Source organism: Lolium rigidum, chromosome 4 (genome assembly GCF_022539505.1).
Source record: "Lolium rigidum isolate FL_2022 chromosome 4, APGP_CSIRO_Lrig_0.1, whole genome shotgun sequence".
NCBI classification, from domain to species: Eukaryota; Viridiplantae; Streptophyta; class Magnoliopsida; order Poales; family Poaceae; genus Lolium; species Lolium rigidum.
In genome coordinates, this window is record NC_061511.1 from 42,008,803 (window position 1) to 42,028,235 (window position 19,433).

The 19,433-nt window shown below is 46.8% G+C and overlaps 1 protein-coding gene and 1 long non-coding RNA gene across 2 annotated transcripts; one reads left to right on the forward strand and one right to left on the reverse strand.

Annotated features, from left to right (window-relative positions):
- Window positions 1–431: 431 nt before the first annotated feature.
- Window positions 432–1,487, reverse strand: LOC124708598 (putative cyclin-dependent kinase F-2). Its single transcript, XM_047240280.1, has one exon. The coding sequence runs from the start codon at window positions 1,485–1,487 to the stop codon at window positions 432–434; it is 1,056 nt and encodes a 351-aa protein (XP_047096236.1).
- A 15,345-nt stretch (window positions 1,488–16,832) lies between these two features.
- On the forward strand, window positions 16,833–18,302 carry LOC124650515. The gene is made up of 3 exons (XR_006987039.1): window positions 16,833–16,900; window positions 17,128–17,220; window positions 18,189–18,302. It is a non-coding gene; the product is annotated as an uncharacterized LOC124650515 (long non-coding RNA).
- The last annotated feature ends 1,131 nt before the right edge of the window (window positions 18,303–19,433 follow it).

Sequence of the window (19,433 nt, forward strand, 5' to 3'; positions counted from 1 at the left end):
TCTCCCCCACCGACAAATACTTCTATTTTGCATCCATCATTCATCCACGATAGACGTGCGACGTGCTTGACCATGTATACAGGTGATCAGCAAGATTTGAAGCGATTGAGTAGAACTGTACTCTAGTCGTAAGATCAAAATTTGTAGCAAAATATTTGTCAGAAAATTGTGGATACAGAGGTTTAGCCTCCACATACTCAAATTGCACAATTTATATCTTTGCGAAAAAAGTGAACTGGAGAATGCATGCATGAACCAATCAATCAATATCATAAGGTAAACTATTACATATATTGACTGTATCTACAAGTGAAAGTAATGCACATGCGTACACATGGTTTACAAGTAGGGATCCAGATCATCTATACTTCTCAAACAAAGAAGCGTAGGAGCACGACAATCTAACAAAAGCAGCTGCCAAACCCATGCCGTCAGCGACGATGGAACCAAGGCTTCTCGAGGGCCTCCGCTGCAGTAAGCCGCTTCGCCGGGTTGCTCTCCAGGAGCCCGCTGAGCACCTCGAAGCCGGCTGACGACAGCCTCCAGAAGGGGAACCGGCGCCGAAGAGGCTGCCCGAGTAGCTTCATCTTCAACCCTGCCTCTATCCTCGCCAGCTTCGACTTGTTTTTTCCGGCCGGTAGCTTCGACTTCCACTCTGCCGCTATCCCCTGGTAGCCAGCCCAGTCCTTGATCCCCTTACACTTAGGATCGACGATGTGAAACACTCTGCTCATGGTCTTTTCTTCCGAGTCGTCGGGGCCGAAGGTGGGCATGCCGGTGCCGGAGAGGAGGTCGGCCATTATGCATCCGAGCCCCCACGTGTCCGCGCGCTCATCGTACTCGCATGAGTGCAGGAGTAGCTCCGGCGCGCTGTACGCTGTCGCAATTGTCACCTCCGACTGCTTCGGACCCTGCTCTTTCCTCCGGGAGATCCCGAAGCCTCCGATCTTGTAGACGATGTCGTCTTCCTTGAGCTCGCCGTCCTGGTTCGCCCCCTTCTTGTTCTTGGGCCTCCTCTCCGTCCTGTCCTCGGTGCCGTCGTCGAGGATCACGTTCTCGGGCCTGATGTCCAGGTGCATGATGCCCGTGCCGTGCACGGAGTTGACGCCCTCCAGGAGCTCCTTCATGATCCGGCACACCTGGGCCTCAGAGAACCGACGATGACGATGGGCACGGCGCAGCATATAGGTGCGTAGGTTGAGGCGGCCGGCGTATTCCATGATGAGGAAGGAGTCGTCCGAATTTACTTTGGGGACGACTTTACCCAGGAGCTTCACCACCGAGGGGATGTCGGCGCACGTCCTCAGACACCTGCATTCCCGCCAGACCTCTGGAAGGCCGGAAAAGATCAAGTCGTCGCCGGCGTCGATCCCGGTCCCGCTGAGCCGCTTCGCGGCGACGATCCGGTTCTCCTTGGTGTCCCACGCCTTGAACACCTCGCCGTTCATGCCCGCGCCCAGCCTCTCCAGCGGCTCGTACCGCGCCATGTAGGCAGGCCAGACAGCCTGATTCCGGTGGCCGCCGCCGCTCCTACTCGTGGAAGCCGCCATCGCTATACGAGACGATTCGGTTCGCGCTGGTTCAATCACCGTGGAAGAAACAAGCGCAGCCAGTAGCTTTGATAAACGCCTTATGTAAGCGCACAGAAAACGTAGATCGCACGCCTAGATACCTGGCCTGGACTCAAACTTCTGCTCCGACTCGGAGTGAAAACCGAAAAGATTCCTAACCCACAAACTATTCATGTGTACACGGTCCGATCGAAAACCTGGACTGCACGCGTGCGTGGAGTATAGCTCGTATTCCGGCCTTGTTTCTGTTTGGATACGGGAGTTTAGGAGCACCAGTTTTCCGTAAGCTAAGATAACTGCCTAAAACTAAGTTTCTGTTTGGACTAACTGAAACGTGGATAAGGGAAAACCAAGTTTCCACAAACCGAGGAAAACGCGTGTTGGCAAAAACGACTAATAGTGGTTTTTGTGAGGTCTTTTATGGTAGTACCCTCAACTAGATATAGGCCGTTTATTTTTGTGGATCGAACGGTTCGTATGAATTTATACCTCTGCCTAAAACTGGAGTAGTATGAAACATAGGTGGATAAACTGGAGTGGTATGCATGGTTAAACTAGAAAACATCTACGACGGCAAAGAAACAAATTTCTCCTATAAATGTTCTAATACTACCCGGCCATGCAAGGGCTCTGAGAGGGGCAAATCCATCTGGTTCGTCCGTTCCACCAGTGCCAATCCCGCTTTTCACTGCAGCCGTCCGATCGGTCATTTTTTTTCTCACTTTTTCTGTGTCCCACCGAGCCAATGACGACTGGGGCCAGCTTCGTTTGGGACCCGGCCATCAGAGGCAGCCTAGGGTGCTCATTCGCGTCGCCTTCCGTCTCCTACCACGGGAGACGGTGAAAACCTAGATCGGCGTGGAGCCGTGGACGACCCCAATCCTCCCCGCCCCTCTCCTCCCCGATGGCGATCTCTTTCTCCCCCGCGCGGCGACACCGGACGCTCGGGCCGGAGCGGCGACCAGGCCGGCGCAGTGCCGGGAGGCGCGACGACGGCGGTTCTCGGCAGGAGCCGCCTCCTGAATCTCTCCGTCATGGCGCGAGCGAGCTCCAGATCGAGATCGAGCGGGGGCGGCTGTGAGCGGCCGCGGCGTGCTCCGGCTCAGGGAAGGGGAGGCCGGCGCGAGCTCGGGAAGGGCGGGCGCGGGCGGGCTTGGTTGGGCGCGGCGAGCTCCGGCTCCGTCTCATGGGGCAGGTGGAGCAGCACGACGCCGGGGCTCCAGCTCGTGGAGAAGAGCCGGTAGACAGAGGACGACGAGCGACGACCGCGGAGGTACGTGATGACCAAGCCAGATCCACCTTCAGGTAAGGCTCGTCGCTCAATTGCCCCCATGGTCCCGTTCAATCCCCTCTCCAAGAGAAATTTCAATCCCCTCTCTATTGTGCATGGTTTTTACTGTACTTTCTTTGGTTGCCGGCGGTGTGTTCCTGCTTTCGCTCATCTGCTCGTCCTCCGCTGCAGGGTGCTTGGCGACGCTGCTGCGCTTCTTCCCCGGCCTTCTCGACTCGCATAGCCTGGTTTGTCTCCCCTGCTTCTTCTCAGTTATGTACGTTTCCCCTCCCTGCCTTCTACGTGTTTGGTGAAATGCCTGCATGGTGAGTCGTATGTGCTTCTGTCTGTTTCTTGCAGGTTGTTCCGTCCGTGGTGCTGGCCTTGTTCCACGATCTTATCTTTTGCACGAGCTGGTTGGTCTTCTTTTTTTTTTTTAACTCGGTTGGTCTTCTTCTTGACCTCTATCATTTCCCACTTTTCCTTGTTTCGTGAGATGCCTGCTTCCTAATCAGCAGTAAGCATTTGGTTGTTAATACCTCAAACACGTAAGCATTTTTAGATAGATAGTATGTGTATGTTTTGTTGTAGTAGAAAATACCAGTGCGGAATGATCTCGCATTGCCTTATAGAAAGTTCGTTCTTGTGTTGGCACATTTTGTTCTTGAGTCTTGAGATTAGCATGTTCTGTTCATACAGATTTAATAACAGTTGCACGTCAGCCATATTGAACAAGAAAAAAACACAAATAATTTAAGTTTTCCTTCCTGTTAATTATGTCCTAATTATTTAGGGACCAAGAGTACTTGTTTTCTTGAAGTATCGATAAATTAAAAATAGTTACTGATTAGGCTGAGGAATTCCTTGTAGTTTCTGCTGCTACTTATTATTGTAAGCATGCTTTTATAACTCCTTTTCTCTGATAACACATTTAACTGGACCACTAACAAAGGGGTTTGGGGGTTTGAGTTGCAATTTGATGAGGTAGAGAGCTGAATGTCTTTTCAGATATTTTGGACCCTTGAATTAGTACTGTCGTGAAAAAAGTGATATATTTTCAGATATTTTGGTTCAGCTATATTATGCAGTGTCGCCCCTGTTATATTCCATCACACTTTTTGGTTCAATGCATTTTACTTCATGTAGTTAGTGCTGAGATAAAACTTGGTACTTTTCTCTTCCCTAATCATGTGTGAAAATTTTGCCTCTTTCAATCTACGAGGTAAATTTTGCTTTTTTCCCATAAGGTAGGTTGCCATTTTGTTGAGGTTAACACAAACTGTTTTGTTATTTACATGGAAGTTATTCAAAGCAAATTAAATGGTTTCCTATATGACCACCAAATTATGTTCGGTGGTGTACGCTTACGCTATTGATAGGTAAATTTTGCTTTTTCATAAGGTAGGCTGCCATTTTGTTGAGGTCAACACAAACTGTTTTGTTATTTACATGGAAGTTATTCAAAGCAAATTAAATGGTTTCATGTATGACCACCGGAGTATGTTCAGTGTTGTCTGCTTCTGCTATTGATAGGGACATATAGTGGCATGGCCTTCTGTTCGTTTTGTTTGGTGACACGCAGGTCTCGCCACTTGAGGATTTGCTAGGGCTGAACGGTGTTGTCTTCTGCTCGCAGCTCCACCCAAGGTTTGTTTCTCCTTATTTAGAGCTCTTGATTTTGGTTAACCTTTTGCTTACCACTGTTTCTGTGTCATAGCCTGTATCCGTGCGTTGTGTCTATGTGTTTACCATTTATTTGCTCCTCAATGTTTTACTACCGTGATCCACTGGATGTGCACTGTTGTTTCCGTTTTTATTACTGTTCATGAGGCCCTCGTTGCATGTTGTGCTCTGCCGGCTTTGTTTGACTTGCGTGAGGTGATGGAGGATGGGTCGGTTCTGACATGAGGTGTACTATAGTGTATGTGCAGAGTGAGTTTCTCCTTAAAATTGCTCGTGCCTATGCGTTCTTGCTGTCGTCATGGTTGGCCCTCGTCCTGCCCGTACAAGAGCATTCAGGGTGGCTTCTGCTTCTAAAGTTCGAACCAGTGCGCCTAGGTGCCATAGAGCCCGGTTTGTGCCACTGCCGGCGCCTGTTGGGTTTGTTTCTGCAGGCCTCCCCAAAAGAAAATGTATGCGCTTCATTGTTTTCTTTTGGGTGCTGGTGGGTTCCTTTTGTTTCAGCTTCTTAATGTTTGTGCGTGCGTGCTGTTGCTGGTTCTCCTGTAGGGGATGGTTTCTTCCCTGTTGTTAGTCCAGAGGTTGCTACTAGAAACCGAAAAAGGCGCAAGGTAATACATGATAGGCAGCGTGCGCGCACACCAGGTTGTTGTTTGCTCTTTCCCCTGTTACTTGCTTGGTTTAGCTTGCTGTGTGCTATTTTAGTTCTGTGAGATTTTATATGCCCATGTTTGGTACAGATGCTCCATTTACTTCCCCCTTGGAGCCTTTGTGGGTTGGGTTTACAACAGAGGAGGTTGATATCTTAAAAGGTAATAGAAACCTCATGTGGCTTGTGTTGCCTGTGTTTGTTGCTATCATGTTTTTATTTGTTTGGTTCTGAACCGAGAAAACCTGTAGCTGGCTATGCAGATAAGTCTTACTATGGAGGGCCGGACTATCGTTGTGGCCGGTGTAAGGCGAGTTTCGGTACCGAGGAAAGGGTGAAGAGTGCGTCTGCGATCACTGAAAGGCGAGTTGTCTATAACAATTGCTGCAAAGGTGGGAAGGTCTTTATTGCACCTTTCAAGGATCCGCCGGAGTTCCTGCGTGCCCTCCTTGATTTCGATGGCCCCGTGCGTAGCAAAGCATTTCTTGAGAAAATACGCCAGTACAATTGCCTGTTCGCTTTCACCTCCATGGGAGCAACCATAGACCGTTCCGTGAACGATGGTGGAGGCCCAACCGTTTTTAAAATTGTGCGTTTTCGCGCACTCGCTAAGCTTCCTGCGATTATTAATAATAGCCTGTTACAAAAGACCATGCTAACTGAATGGTTTGTTGGTAATGCCAAGTATGCTAACGCCCGGTCTTTAACTTACTGTGATTTTCCAACAGAGTGGTCTTGGGTGCCAGAAAATAAACAATGGGTGCGGAGAAAACGGAGTGACAAAATTGGGAGGGTATATTATGTTCACCCTTCTACCGGTGACGTTAGCCTAGCGTAAGTGCCTCGCCACTTGCCTGTTTTAATTCCCTGGTACATGTTGCCTAATCGTGGTTTGCTCCTTGCTTTCAGGTATTGCATCTCCTTCTTTGCGACTGATGCCACAGGTGAATCTGAATTTGTGATGTTTGAAAAGGTTGCGGCAGGGGCCGTGGGCAAGCAACTCATGAACTTGATGCGGCAAAGATATCCAGGCTATTACACGGTTGATGAGTTGGCCAATGTTGCTAGACATGACACAGCTATTCCGGCTGAGATTGAGCGTCTCGTTGGCCACAAGTACAAGCTTTTAGTTTCCATTTCGAAGAAATGGAACTCAGGCAATAGCGAGAACCTGAATTTCCATGTCTGCAGGATTGAGGAGACCTACAAACCCGAGTTACCTCCTCTGGCTTTTGCTGCTTTTGGGGAAGATCAACCTCGACGTTCAGTTTGGAACCCGAGAAAACTATAGAATCGAGAAACTGGAGTTCGAAGTCGTGGATTTTCCATCGCAGTACCACGCTTTGTTAGGACGACCAGCATATGCTAGATTTATGGCGGTACCACACTATACATACCTGTTATGGAGATTGCCCGGACCCAAGGGACCAATCACGGTCAAAGGGAGTTTCGCCTTAGCTGATAAGTGCGACAAGGATTTCCATCGGTTATCAGAAACCTTCGGGATGCAAGCTGAATACTTGGCGTCGAAAAGCATGACTGATTACGACGTACTGCCAGACGTTGGAAGGCCAAACAAAGAATCAACTTTCAACACAAGAGAAAAATGCTAAGGAGGTGCAGATTCACCCGACAGATCCAAAAAGACGACATCCATTGCAAACAACATGGATATCGCATAGGAAAGCGCGCTCGTCGAGTTCCTCCGTGAGAACTGGAAAATCTTCGCATGGTGTCCAGGCTGACATGCCGGGAGTACCCGGGGAACTTGCCGAGCACCACCTAAATTTGGATCCAACGAGCAAAACCAATCGGACAACCTTTGCGGCGTTTTTCGGAACCAAACCGCAAATCCATGCTATCAGAAATAAATCGACTAGAGGAAGCTGGTTTTATCAGAGAGATATCTACGGAAGCCACATGGGTAGCTAACCCGGTGATGGTGCCGAAGAAAAACACGACAGTCCTTCGCATGTGCGTCGACTTTACGTGTCTCAACAAACATTGCCCTAAGGATCACTTTCCCCTCCCAAGGATCGATCAAATCATCGACTCCACGGCAGGTTGTGAACGTCTTTCCTTTTTGGATGCATACTCTGGTTATAACCAGATCAGATTAAAAGAAGATGATGAAGCCAAAACAGCGTTTATTACACCTTACGGCGTGTTTTGCTACAAGACAATGCCCTTCGGTCTAAAAAATGCGGGAGCAACATATCAGAGGATGATGCAGAAGTGTTTAGCAACACAGATCGGGAAAAACGTGCAAGTATACATCGATGATGTCGTCATAACGTCAAAAAAGGGGGTAACACTGATCGAGGATCTCAAAGAAACTTTTGACAACCTCGACAAATTCTGCCTCAAGCTGAACCCGACGAAGTGCTCTTTTGGCGTCCCAGCAGGAGAACTTCTGGGGTTTCTAGTTTCAGCAAGAGGGATTGAAGCAAATCCCGACAAAATACAAGCCATAGTAACAATGAGAAAGCCAACGAAGTTGAAAGAAATACAACGACTAGCCGGGCGAGTCGCAGCTTTGAGCAGATTCGTCGCCGGGTTAGGAGAAAAAGCGTTACCATTTTATGCGCTGATAAAACAAGGAGATAAATTCCGAGTGGAACGAAGAAGCCGATAGAGCTTTCGAGGATCTGAAGCGAAAAATCTCGACACCACCAATCCTGGTGGCTCCAAAGGAAAAGGAACCTCTCCTGTTGTATATTGCAGCCACACCCCAAGTGGTTAGCACGGTGTTAGTTGTCGAAAGAGAAGAAGAAGGGAAAATCCATGGCGTACAGCGGCCAGTATACTTCGTGAGCGAAGTCTTGTCGCCCTCAAAACAAAGGTACCCTCAGTACCAAAAGCTAGCATATGGAGTGTTCACGACAGCACGAAAATTGCGCCACTATTTTTCGGCACACCCGATCATAGTGGTCAATGAAGCTCCTTTGTCAAATATACTTAATAACCCAGAAGCTACGGGTCGTGTCTCCCTTTGGGGAATAGAACTTTCCCCTCGGGACATCACGTATGAAAAAAGAAAAGCAATAAAATCGCAAATACTACCGGACTTCATCGCGAGTGGATGGAGTTGCAAAATACAGGACCCCCAGATTTATCGAGAACCTGGACTATGAACTTTGATGGGTCCAAAAGACTAGAAGGAGCTGGTGCAGGAGTAGTACTCATATCACCTGAAGGCGACAAATTGAAGTACATCCTTCGGATGACGTTCCCTAACGCATCTAACAATGAAGCAGAATATGAAGCTCTCATACACGGGATGAAGATGGCGAAAGCACTGCGGTGCAACTCGACTAAAAATCTTTGGCGACTCACGGTTGGTGGCGCAGCAAGTTATGAACCAATGTGACGCGAGTCAATGATAGCATGATGGCATACAAGGAGGTGTACAACGAGCTCGAGAAGTTGTTCGATGGATGCGAAGTAAATCATATTAGTAGATTGAGCAACGACGAAGCCGACGTTCTTGCAAACATCGGGTCGCAATGCACGGCAGTCCCGCCGGGTGTATTCCGGGAAGAGATAACGAGAGAGATCCACTAAGTCAACAAAACCAAAAAAGAAGGAGAAGAAACCCTCGGGGGCTACCAAGGAAAAGCAAGAGGACGAAGAAGAAGATCAGGACCTGGTCATGGTGATACAGATACCATGGATGCAGCCGTACATATCATATATCCTCGGGAAAGAAATACCCGACGATCCGGTCGAAGCAAGGCGAGTAATTCGACGCTCCAAAGCTTTCACGGTGGTCAAGGGAGAATTGTATAAGCGAAGTATTTCAGGCGTCTTGCAAAGGTGCGTCACACCCGAAGAAGGAAGAATAATTCTGAAGGATGTACACGAAGGAATATGTGGCCACCACGCAAGTAGTCGAGCTATTGCGGCCAAAGTTTTTCGGGCAGGATTCTACTGGTTGACAGCAATCGAGGACGCCAAGGAAATAGTAAGAACTTGCGACGCGTGCCAAAGGTTTGCCGCAAAACCTCACTCTCCGGCGGCAGAGTTAGCACCAATACCATTGTCATGGCCTTTTGCTCAATGGGGACTTGATATGGTGGGCAAGTTACACAAATCTTGGCCGGGAGGAAAGGAGTACATGTTAGTAGGCTGTCGACAAATTTACAAAGTGGATAGAAGCGAAGCCGATAAATTCACCGGATGGAGCATCCGCGGTAAAATTCGTAAAAGGCCTCGTCTTCAGATTTGGAGTGCCCCACGAGCATCGTCACGGACAATGGCAGTAACTTCACATCCCATGAATTCAAAGATTATTGCGAAGAGGTGGGTATCAAGCTGAACTTTGCGTCAGTTGCACATCCTCAAACCAATGGGCAAGTCGAGAAAGCCAATGGCATCATCTGCAATGGTATCAAGAAGCGCTTGTTAGGACCACTAGAAAAAGCTCGACATACCTGGCCTGAAGAACTACCAAGTGTGTTGTGGAGCATCCGAACAACACCAAATACGACGACACAGGAAACTCCGTTTTTTCGGTTCATGGAGCGAAGCAGTATTGCCAATCGAGATAGAGCACAACTCTCCACGCGTCGCGGAGTATGACGAAGAGACGTCGAGAAAAGCGCTAGAAGATGATGTCGACGCACTTGATGAAGCTCGAGATGAAGTACTTGTCTCGGGTAACCAAATATCAACGGGATTTGAAGAATTACCACGGTCGACGTTTGCGGCCAAGATCTTTTCAAGTGGGCGACCTAGTTCTTCGGCTCACGCAAAAAAGTCATGAAAAACTCGAGTCACCATGGCTTGGCCCTTACATCGTCACGGAAGTAATCGGAGGAGGAGCATACGGGATAAAGGACAAGAAGACGGGGATGGAGGAGCCAAACCCCTGGAACGTGGCGCAACTTAGGCGGTTCTACGCCTAGAGTCGAAATATAGTCCTTGTAAAACTTCAATGTACTGAAACGCCCGCGAGTTTTCAGACGCACTCTTTTCCTTTTTCGGGGCACCGAGTGGGGCCGGAGAAGGTTTTTAATGAGGCGGGCTCGTGGTGCTGCAATATAATAAAGATAGTGGAGATATATTTCTTATTCTTCGACACGCTCGGGGGCTCAACGCCCAAGTCTCAAAATACATACAATATAGATTCACCGAAATATTTCGCCTTGGTACATTAATACCTCGCCAAATATAACAAAATCGGAAGCTAGTAATCATAAATATAGTGAATACATCACGAATCATAAGCGCCTTGGTTTAAAAACCTCGCCAGGTAAATATAGAACTTCGACATCAAAGATACTCGAAGATTGGCAATTCATCCAAGGGACGGAGACAAGGATGTCTTATTACAATAGAAAAGATAGATTTCAAAGAGGGAAAATAGTAAAAACTTCGCCCGATCGGGCTCGGGAGCTTCAACAACATAGTGGACCTCAGCAATATACAATAGATTCCTTCGGAAATACAAAAAAGAAGAGAGGAGGGAAAACAAAAAAGTGTGATACAAGGTTTCCAATATAATACAAGTCGAGTTAAAACCCAAGATAGTATCTACCGACAAACCCCTGGTTGTTTTATGTTCAGCATAAGAACCCTTGGTAAAGAACTCCGAGTCCATCCGAAGAAGTTCATCTATCATCGACTACGCCACGGGAGCTACCATCGCGTCGATTGAGTCGATATCATTTTTCCGACGTGTTTTCTTGGCTAAGCAACTAGCAACAATCTTCGTCGGGTCCAATTTTGGGTAACGGATGTTTATCATGATCATGGCAAATCTCGCCCCAGCGGTGAGCTGCGCCCGCACAAAGTTATGGATGCGAGGAGCATCTCCGAATACCTCCGATAAATCGGGAAGAGTTTTTGGAACCTCGTTTCGCGGAAACGATTCCTATAGACAAGGGTTAATGTCGACGTGCAAAAGCTGAGAAAATCGCGCACCTGGCAAGCACGATCTTGGAACCTAACAATTTGTTGGGTTCGTTCGGGAGTGGCCCGGAACAAACATCCATGATTAAGAGAGAGATTAACAAGAAGATTTGTTCTCTCATTCACTCTACGATCTTCGGCGACGAAGTCAAGAACTGAGCTCGTTAAAAGCGACGAGCAAGAAATTGGAAGAAAGACATAGCAAGATAAAGAAGAGGCATCAAAAGAAAGCAAAAACGTACCTAGCATATACGTGCTAGCTTCCGACGATTAGTTCAAGCATACTATTCTCTCGGGTTGTAGCTCCCTTCGCTTCCAGTACAGCAGCATCCCTAGCAGCCATAGCTTCTGTGGCTTGATGAAGAGCAAGTTTTTCTCCTTCAGAGGCTTTCCGAGATTGTTCAATCATGGCCAAAGTCTGTTTCTTCGTAGATTGAAGTCGTTGTCGAAGCTCTTGCAAATCTTCCGACAAATGTCCGCTTGATGAACCTTCGAGGAGATTATGGTCGACTAGTTTTTTCTTCGAGAAGGAAGATGCAGGTGAAGCAGCGGCAGAACAAGGAGGGGTCGAGTAGTTATCAAATATTAACTGGAAAAGAAAGGCCCAGGATCAATGAAAAGCACGAAGGGAAATTTCATTACTTGCTAGAAAATTTACATGGATATTACAAAAGAAAGTTCTCCGGGAGGACTAAGTGAGTAATTGTCGCCAAGGCTAAAAATGGCGACAAGGGCAAAAGAAACGAGAAAAAGAAACGAGGCATGCAACTAGACCTCCGGCCTCGAAGAGCTAGGAGTCGAAGCTGGCTTGATTCCGAGATACGCCAAGATCTTCTTCGTGTTGGGCTTGGCTGCCTTGATCAGCGACCTCCATCTCGATTGCTCTATCCGATCGGTGTCGCCAACCTTCATCCAATCAAGCGTACGTTGGCTGTCAGCAACTAGGGCAACAGTATTCTCGACAGCAACCTTCATATTCTCCTGACGCATCTTTAATCCAAGGTCTTCCGATGAATTGAAAAGCTTGGCAAGGGCAAGGAAAGTCGAAGGCTCCTCTTTCTTCGGGAAGAAGTAGGGGAACAACGCCGACAAACCTGCACTGGCATTGGCCACGCCTTCACGAATTTCGCGCCCATGGAACTCCAGAAGAGAAAGTGCGTCAAGGAGAGGGTCATCGACGGCATTCTCCAGATCAAAATCTTGGTTTGTTTGGGCTGTCACACGAGACAAAAACATTAGTCGAAAACCAGGAAACAAGAAGTACAATAAAATAGAAGGGATTGATGATATTACTCAGCGTACGTCGACTTTGCGACTTCAAACGCTTGATGATCCCTTGCTCACGTGCAGCTTGTGCAGCTTTCTGCTCGTCTAAGGCAGATTCAGCATCTTTGAGCCTTTTGCGGTTCCTCGACACTAGCGGCCTTTGCTTTGGCATCATCGGCCTCGGCTCTAGCTTCACTAGCGGCAAGTTCGGCTTTCTCGCGAGCCGCTTCACTGTGCTCTAGTTTGTGAGCAAGTGCGTCGGCACGCTTATTGGCATCTGCAAGTTTCTCTATCGAGATAAAAAAGAAGAAGGAAAAATCAAAAATCGCGACAAACAACAGGAGCAAAAGCCAGGAAGAACGGCAAATATAGAGATTGTTACCTTCGGTTACTGTCGGCATACTCGCGGTACCCAATAAATTGGGACCCGATGCGGATAAGATCCTTGATCATGGGCTGTCAAAGAAGAAGAACGAAGGGGAAAACATCGGCATTAAAAAAGTAAGGGTTTACAAAAGCAAAATAGAAGAAATATAGACATCGACAAACTTACATCATCCAAGAGCTGCGACGAAGAGCTGCTCAATTGAGGAGGAGGCTCAATGATCATTTCAACCCTTGCCCTTTTTGGTGAAGGGGCAAGGGGGCTTGATGGTGGAGTAGTGGTGACGACGTTTTGTTGAGGAGGCGACGTTTCATCTCCTTCAACTAGCGTGTCTGAAACAAGTACAGTACGTGACGTGCTTGTTCGAGGAGCCACGTCAGTAACTGGTACTTCTTCTTCCTCATCACTATTGAACAAAAAAGACGACAATATAAAAAGCAAGACAAGATAAATATTTCGAGTACAAAAAAAGGGGGGAGAGATAAAGTCGACTTACGAGCTGATGAGGGATTCAACATAAGGATCATAAGCTGCCTTCGGATGAGAAGGAACAACTTCTTCAGCCTTAGAAGTGCCAGAATCCTCGGCATTTTTCCTTTTCCTATTGTTCTTTGGAGAAACGAGCGGGAGGAAGGGATTGCGTCGACTCACTGGCTTCAGACTCGGCTTCTTTTTCATGAGAAGCCGCAGATTTGTGAGAACCCGCGACTTCACTTTCAGGAACAGAAGAGCCTTGAGTATCTTCGGCAGCGATGGCCATTTCTTCGACTTCTCCACCCTCAGGAAGAGGAGGAAGGGAAGTCATACTAGGATGGTTACGTTAACAAATAATAATGACAAAAGGAAAAATGAAGAGATGACAATACAATGAGATGAAGAGAAAGTGCGGATCGGGATAAAAAACTCGGGAAGACAAAGTACCTTGGGGAGTGGATTGGTAGAGCTGTAAGGTTCCACGCGACTTGAGGAAGGAATTGGGTCTTTGCCCAGACGAGAAAGTCTTCGAAGCAACTTCTCGAAGTCCTTGGTGGAAAGATCACCAGAGATTCCGTTGGCATCATTTACACCGGAGTACGTCCAAAGGGGATTTTTGCGAGCACTGAAGAGGCTGCACTCTAATCTTAAGGAAGTAGGCGGTGATTTGAACACCGGACAGCTCCTTGCCTCGAGTGTTACGAAGTCGACGAATACGAGACATGAGTGCCTCTGTCGCCTTTTTCTCTTCCTCGAAGCCTCGGCATCCCAAGAACGGCGACGCTGAATTTTGGCATTCCCGTCGAAGGGAATTATGTTATGCTCAACGGAGTTGGCGCTTTCTTCGTGAATGTAAAGCCACCTCTTGCGCCATCCTTGGACGAGAATCGGGAAACTTGACGTCGAAATAGTCGACATCGGTACGAACACGGATAACAACGCCACCTATGTTATAAGTGACGTTGTGGGAGCCATTGCGGCGGATGCGAGAAAATGCGCTTCCAAAGAGCCCAATTGGGAGCAACTCCAAGGAAGCATTCGCAAAGGGTGATAAAAATAGAAATATGAAGGATGGAATTAGGGGTCGGATGGTGCAGCTGAATCCCATAAACGAAAAGAAGGCCGCGGAGGAAATCATGGATTGGAGGCGAAAGGCCGCGGATCGGATGATCAACAAAACTAACCCGGTACTCCATTGGAGGATTGGGGTAGCTTTCTTCGCTAGGAAAGCGGATGGCGTCCTCCTTCTTCATAAGGCCGAGCCTCTTCAGCATGTTGGTATCTTGGTTGGAGATTTTCGATCTCTCCCACTCAAGATCCTCGGCGGCCATCTTGGATTCAGGAGTGCTGTGGCGAGTTAGGCGCGCGCGCGGTGGCATCAACGGCAATGGGCAGAGCAATGTGTGCGAGTGCGGGAAATCAGAGAGAGTTGGGCGAAGAGGAAGATTTGCGAAGAGGAACGAGGTGAGCGGCGCAAGCGAGGGATGAACGGAGGTTGAAGACAGGTTTATATAAGATCTGGGCGAGGCAGTGTGCCGTTGGATGAGGAAATCGTGTGGTGAGAATAGACCTTCTAGATACAAGGGCAAAAAAGTATTTTTACTAAGATAAGTGTTACCGTACGTGCGCCAGAAAAAGCGGAGGACGTGTGTCCCCCACTTGCACGACGTGTCAACGAGGTGGAAACGATGGACCCACAAGGCAGAACAAACTCGACCATTAATAGAGTTGAAGAAAATTTGCCAAGGGAAAATATGTCGACAAGAAAAATAAAAGGAGAATGGCGACAGGATAAGTTATTTGCATACTTCGGGAGCCTTTGGTTAGAAACAAGTTTTTGCCCAAATGCTCGGGGGCTACTTCGAAAAAAGTACAGTTTCGACTATGGCAAATATAGAAATTGTGGGAGCCTACAACCAAGCACAAGTTCTTGGCTGTAGCCTCGGGGGCTACTCCCATCGGGAGCGCTGTTCGCGCACCCGATAGATAGATAAAAAAAAAAAGAGAAGAAGAAAAGAAAGATTATCGGGAAGATACTGGCAATATAGCGACAAGGTGGACTAAAATGTTGAGCCTACAACCAAGCACAAGTTCTTGGCTGTAGCCTCGGGGGCTACTCCCATCGGGAACGCTGTTCGCGTGCCCGATGAAATATAAAAAGGAAAAAAGAAAAAGAAAGATAGAAAAGCAAGAGAGTATATTTCGAGTTATAATTAACTCTACATATACTCCCATCGGGAGATTGATATAAGTCATATTTGACTCGATAAAATGTGCCATTCCAACAGCCGGAAAAGCACTCGACAATATATTCTCAGAACGCCAAAGTTGCGATCAATTTCTGAATGCCGCAAATTTGCGAAGGTAAGACCCCAGATCCGTTCTGCTGGACGTGGCATCGCCTAAGACTGCGCTCTGCTACTTTTATCCGTATCAACAGATACGAAGAAAAATCCTGACGGACGCGTTAGGTACTCGATAAATTTGGCCGGGACTCGACGGAATGGTAAGACCTTAAGCGGCACTGTCGGAGTTTGCACCAGTATCCCGAGATCATGTCCAGGGACGTGATCTTGAAGTAGGTTTTTGCGGATTGCCACTAGAGCAGTTAACTAGTACCTGATCCGTCAGATGAACTAGCCCCAATTACCAGTATCCCTGTACAATATAGAAATTTATATGAAGAAATATAGAACAGTTTAAGTTGTCAAATAAAAATACACAGTGTAGATTTTCCCTGACTCTACGATTCAAGCAAAATCTCGGGGGCTACTGACATAGGCATCCCAAATGGGCCTGCCGAATATAGTACCCGGGGTTTATTGAAGGCCCATTACCCGAAGAATAAGAAGATTCGGAAGCCCAAGATGTATTTAAGGAAAAGATAGAGTTGTAATAGGAAGTGTTATTTGTAATCTGGCGGGATGAGTTAGAAACCGTCCCGGACTCTGTAACTTGTACAAAACGAAACCCTCGGCTCCACCTCTTATATAAAGGGGGAGTCGAGGGACGAAGAGATCATCGAATCATTGTTTGCAAACCCTAGTTTTCATATTCGTCGAGTACTTTTCGGCTGAAACCTTCGAGATCTACTTGCCCTCTACTTCTAACTAAACCCTAGCCTACAATCCATAGGCATTGATAAGTTAATCCCTTGTCAGCTGGGGCTTCATCGTCCGCTGGTGGTTCAGGTTCCAGGCTCTTGCCCTTAGGTCCAAGTCTATCACATGTGCATCACAGGGCTGCTACGTTTGGTGGATCGCATAGCAGTGGGAATGCAACACCCCCTTCTCCTATTGCTAGCCCTGGGACTCCAGCTAAAGGGTATTCTTGTTTTACCTCGTTCTCGATGTGTGCACATCTTGTTTGTTTTGTTTCCATGTCATTGCCTAATTTATTGTTTCCCACATCAGTTCGTCTGCCCCTAAGCGTGGCACGAAGCGTTCTTTGTTTTCAAGCCCTCTGAAACGGAACACACAGTTGGCTGATGCTTGTGCCGCCACAGCTGAAGAAGAGCCAGCGGTTAGTCTACGTGCTTTTAATCTTTGCCTGTGATAGCGTTTCCTGGATATCCTTTCTTTACCTTGCATTCCTTGGCACATTTTCCAGACGTTGGTTGAGCTCGTGGAAGATGATGGTATAACCACTGATGTAGAGAAAAACGGACCGCCTCCAAACCCAAAATCTAAGAGGTATTCTTTCGTCGCCTATTGCCTGTAGGTTTAGGTATTATTATGTTTGATTTGATATTTTTATGTTTTCGACTTCCGCTTTATGCTCTAGGATGTATGTACCACCCCTGCTGGACAAATAATCCATGAATATATTCTTTACGCCTTCTTTGGTTTAGCCTAAATACATGGTGCTACTTTATCTAAAGCCAGCCACAGGTACATGACATTCTTTCTTCTCGTCTTAGGAACGCCAATTCTGCGAAGTCAGGTACCTTGCCCAAGAAAGCGAAGCCGTAGACACTTGGACGATGTGTTTGTGGGCGGCGTATGTATATAAGGTTTGACTCTCTTGTTTTTTGCGCCTGCTTTTATAATTTCCCTTTCCGCTGTTCTGCGGGTGTTCTATCTTTGCTTGTTCTTTTCTCTCTGGGAATTCTTTCTTCTATCTCTGCTTTGGTTTAGCAAAATAATACCCGAAATTTCCTTTCATGTTGCAGCTGGATAGTTTCACTAAATACCTTAATAAGATTTGGCAGAGAAACATAATACCTTAATTAGCGGTTAGTTCACTAAGCCTTAACAGAACTTGGCAGAGAAACATAATACCCTTAGTCAGTGATTGGTTTACTAAGCTAAACTGCCATAGAGGGTTGCCCTCAGTGAGTGATGGCTAATCACTCAAGATAGTGCGCATATAAGGTTAGAAGATCATGGAACTCAGCAGCGAGAATCGGACAGTAAATGTTTGAATGGATATTAGCAACACTCATCATAACCTACATAATTCCTAGCGGGCAAACCTGCTAGAATTGGCCATTTATAGCATTTTCTTACGCACGGTCCCTTCTTGAGTAATGATAAACAAGAACCACAGAGCATCCGCGATACGGGTACATATATGCCATGTCTAAATAAGAAATAGTTCCATGTAGGTTTCATCGGCACGAGATACATGAAAATGCACTGCATCATTAAGATCAATGAAGGGAAGTCAAACAAAAAAAAGGTTCCTCCATTAGATATTTTGAGTTCGCATAGCCCAGAACAACCAGGAAACTCCTTATCTAGATCAAATAGGACAGGGTTGGAAACCAGAGGAAGGACTCTTCCTTACCTGACAAGTTTTCTTCTTGCCACTGATTTCAGCTATGATTGTTTTTCGTGCCCACTTTTAAGATTTCCTATTCCGCTATTTTAAGAGTGTTCGGTTTTGACTTGTTCCTTCCTCTCTCGGAATTATATTTGTAATCTCACTTCGGTTACTTCTCTTCTAGGCTAACAGATTATAACGGCTTCTTACATTCAGGTCTTCGTCCGCGCTGCCTTATCTTCAGCTATGGTGCCTTCTGCAAGCATGCCTCACATGGACCATCTGAAGAGCTTGTTAGTATCTTAGTAACATTCCGTGGCTCGCCCTGTGCTGTTGTTGGTCAGTGAGCCTTCCTTGCTAGATCGTCGGGTTACCGAGGCAGCCTCATCGTCTTGGTGCAAGTCGATGTCACCTTTGCACTGTCTATGTAAATGCCAGTGCAAAGCTTCTTTTGTATAAGCCCACGCTGTTTATGAAGCACGCTTTGCAGGTACACCCTCTGTGCAAACAGGGGAGGAGCCCTGCAGTAGTATATGCGGTCAATGGGTCACCTTTGCACTGTCACCCCAGTGTAAAGCTTATTTTGTATAAGCATGTAAGGCACGCTTTGCAAGTACACCCTCTGTGCAAACAGGGGAGGAGCCCTGCAGTAGTGCGTGCCGAGTTCATGGGTTAGCTCTAGCTACCTTTGCTGATCTTATTGGCTGCTATTTCCTAGAACTGAACTTCAGTTGCTACCTACTAATATTACTGCCTGTTGTCTGAAACCTGTTGTCTGAAACTAAACTCGGTGTCCAGTCGTTTGTGCCATGGGCAGCTGCTCGAGCTTGCTGCTTTTGTATGGTTCCTGGAGCAATGAACTCATTTACATTGTTGGTCTTTGAGCCACTTCTCTGAAACTAAACTGTCCTTATGCGGAGCCAGCGGCTCGCCCGCTCCAGCAGCTAGCAAGGTTAGCTCATCCTCTTCGTTACTTCTATTCTCTATCACGTTGGCACCTACAGGATCTTGATTTTGTATTTGCATGACATCCACATTATTTATCCAACATGAAATGAGTTCGGTTTTTTTAGAGAATATAGCATTATTGTAATTGCCTTGCACTTACAGGCAACCAGAGCATTTCCTATCACTTTTGCTTACTACTACTATGCTTTGGAAGTGATTATAATCCGTAGCTATATAACAGGGTCATCTATAATTTATAATAATTATGCTTATTTCATAGGTTCTGATTTTGATTCGAAACTGATGCTCGCTTTCCTAATTCCCCTCGTCTACCAATAGTTCTTTGTTGCATATATGCACATAGCCTCAATGAGTAAGGTAACTAATACATGGTACTGGCAATATAGTTGGCGCATATGTTAGTGGCGGGGTCAGATTTTTCAAAAATGTGTATACGTCGATCCAAAAGATGGCTAAACATTCTGATTTCTTATAGGTATGTTGTCAATTATA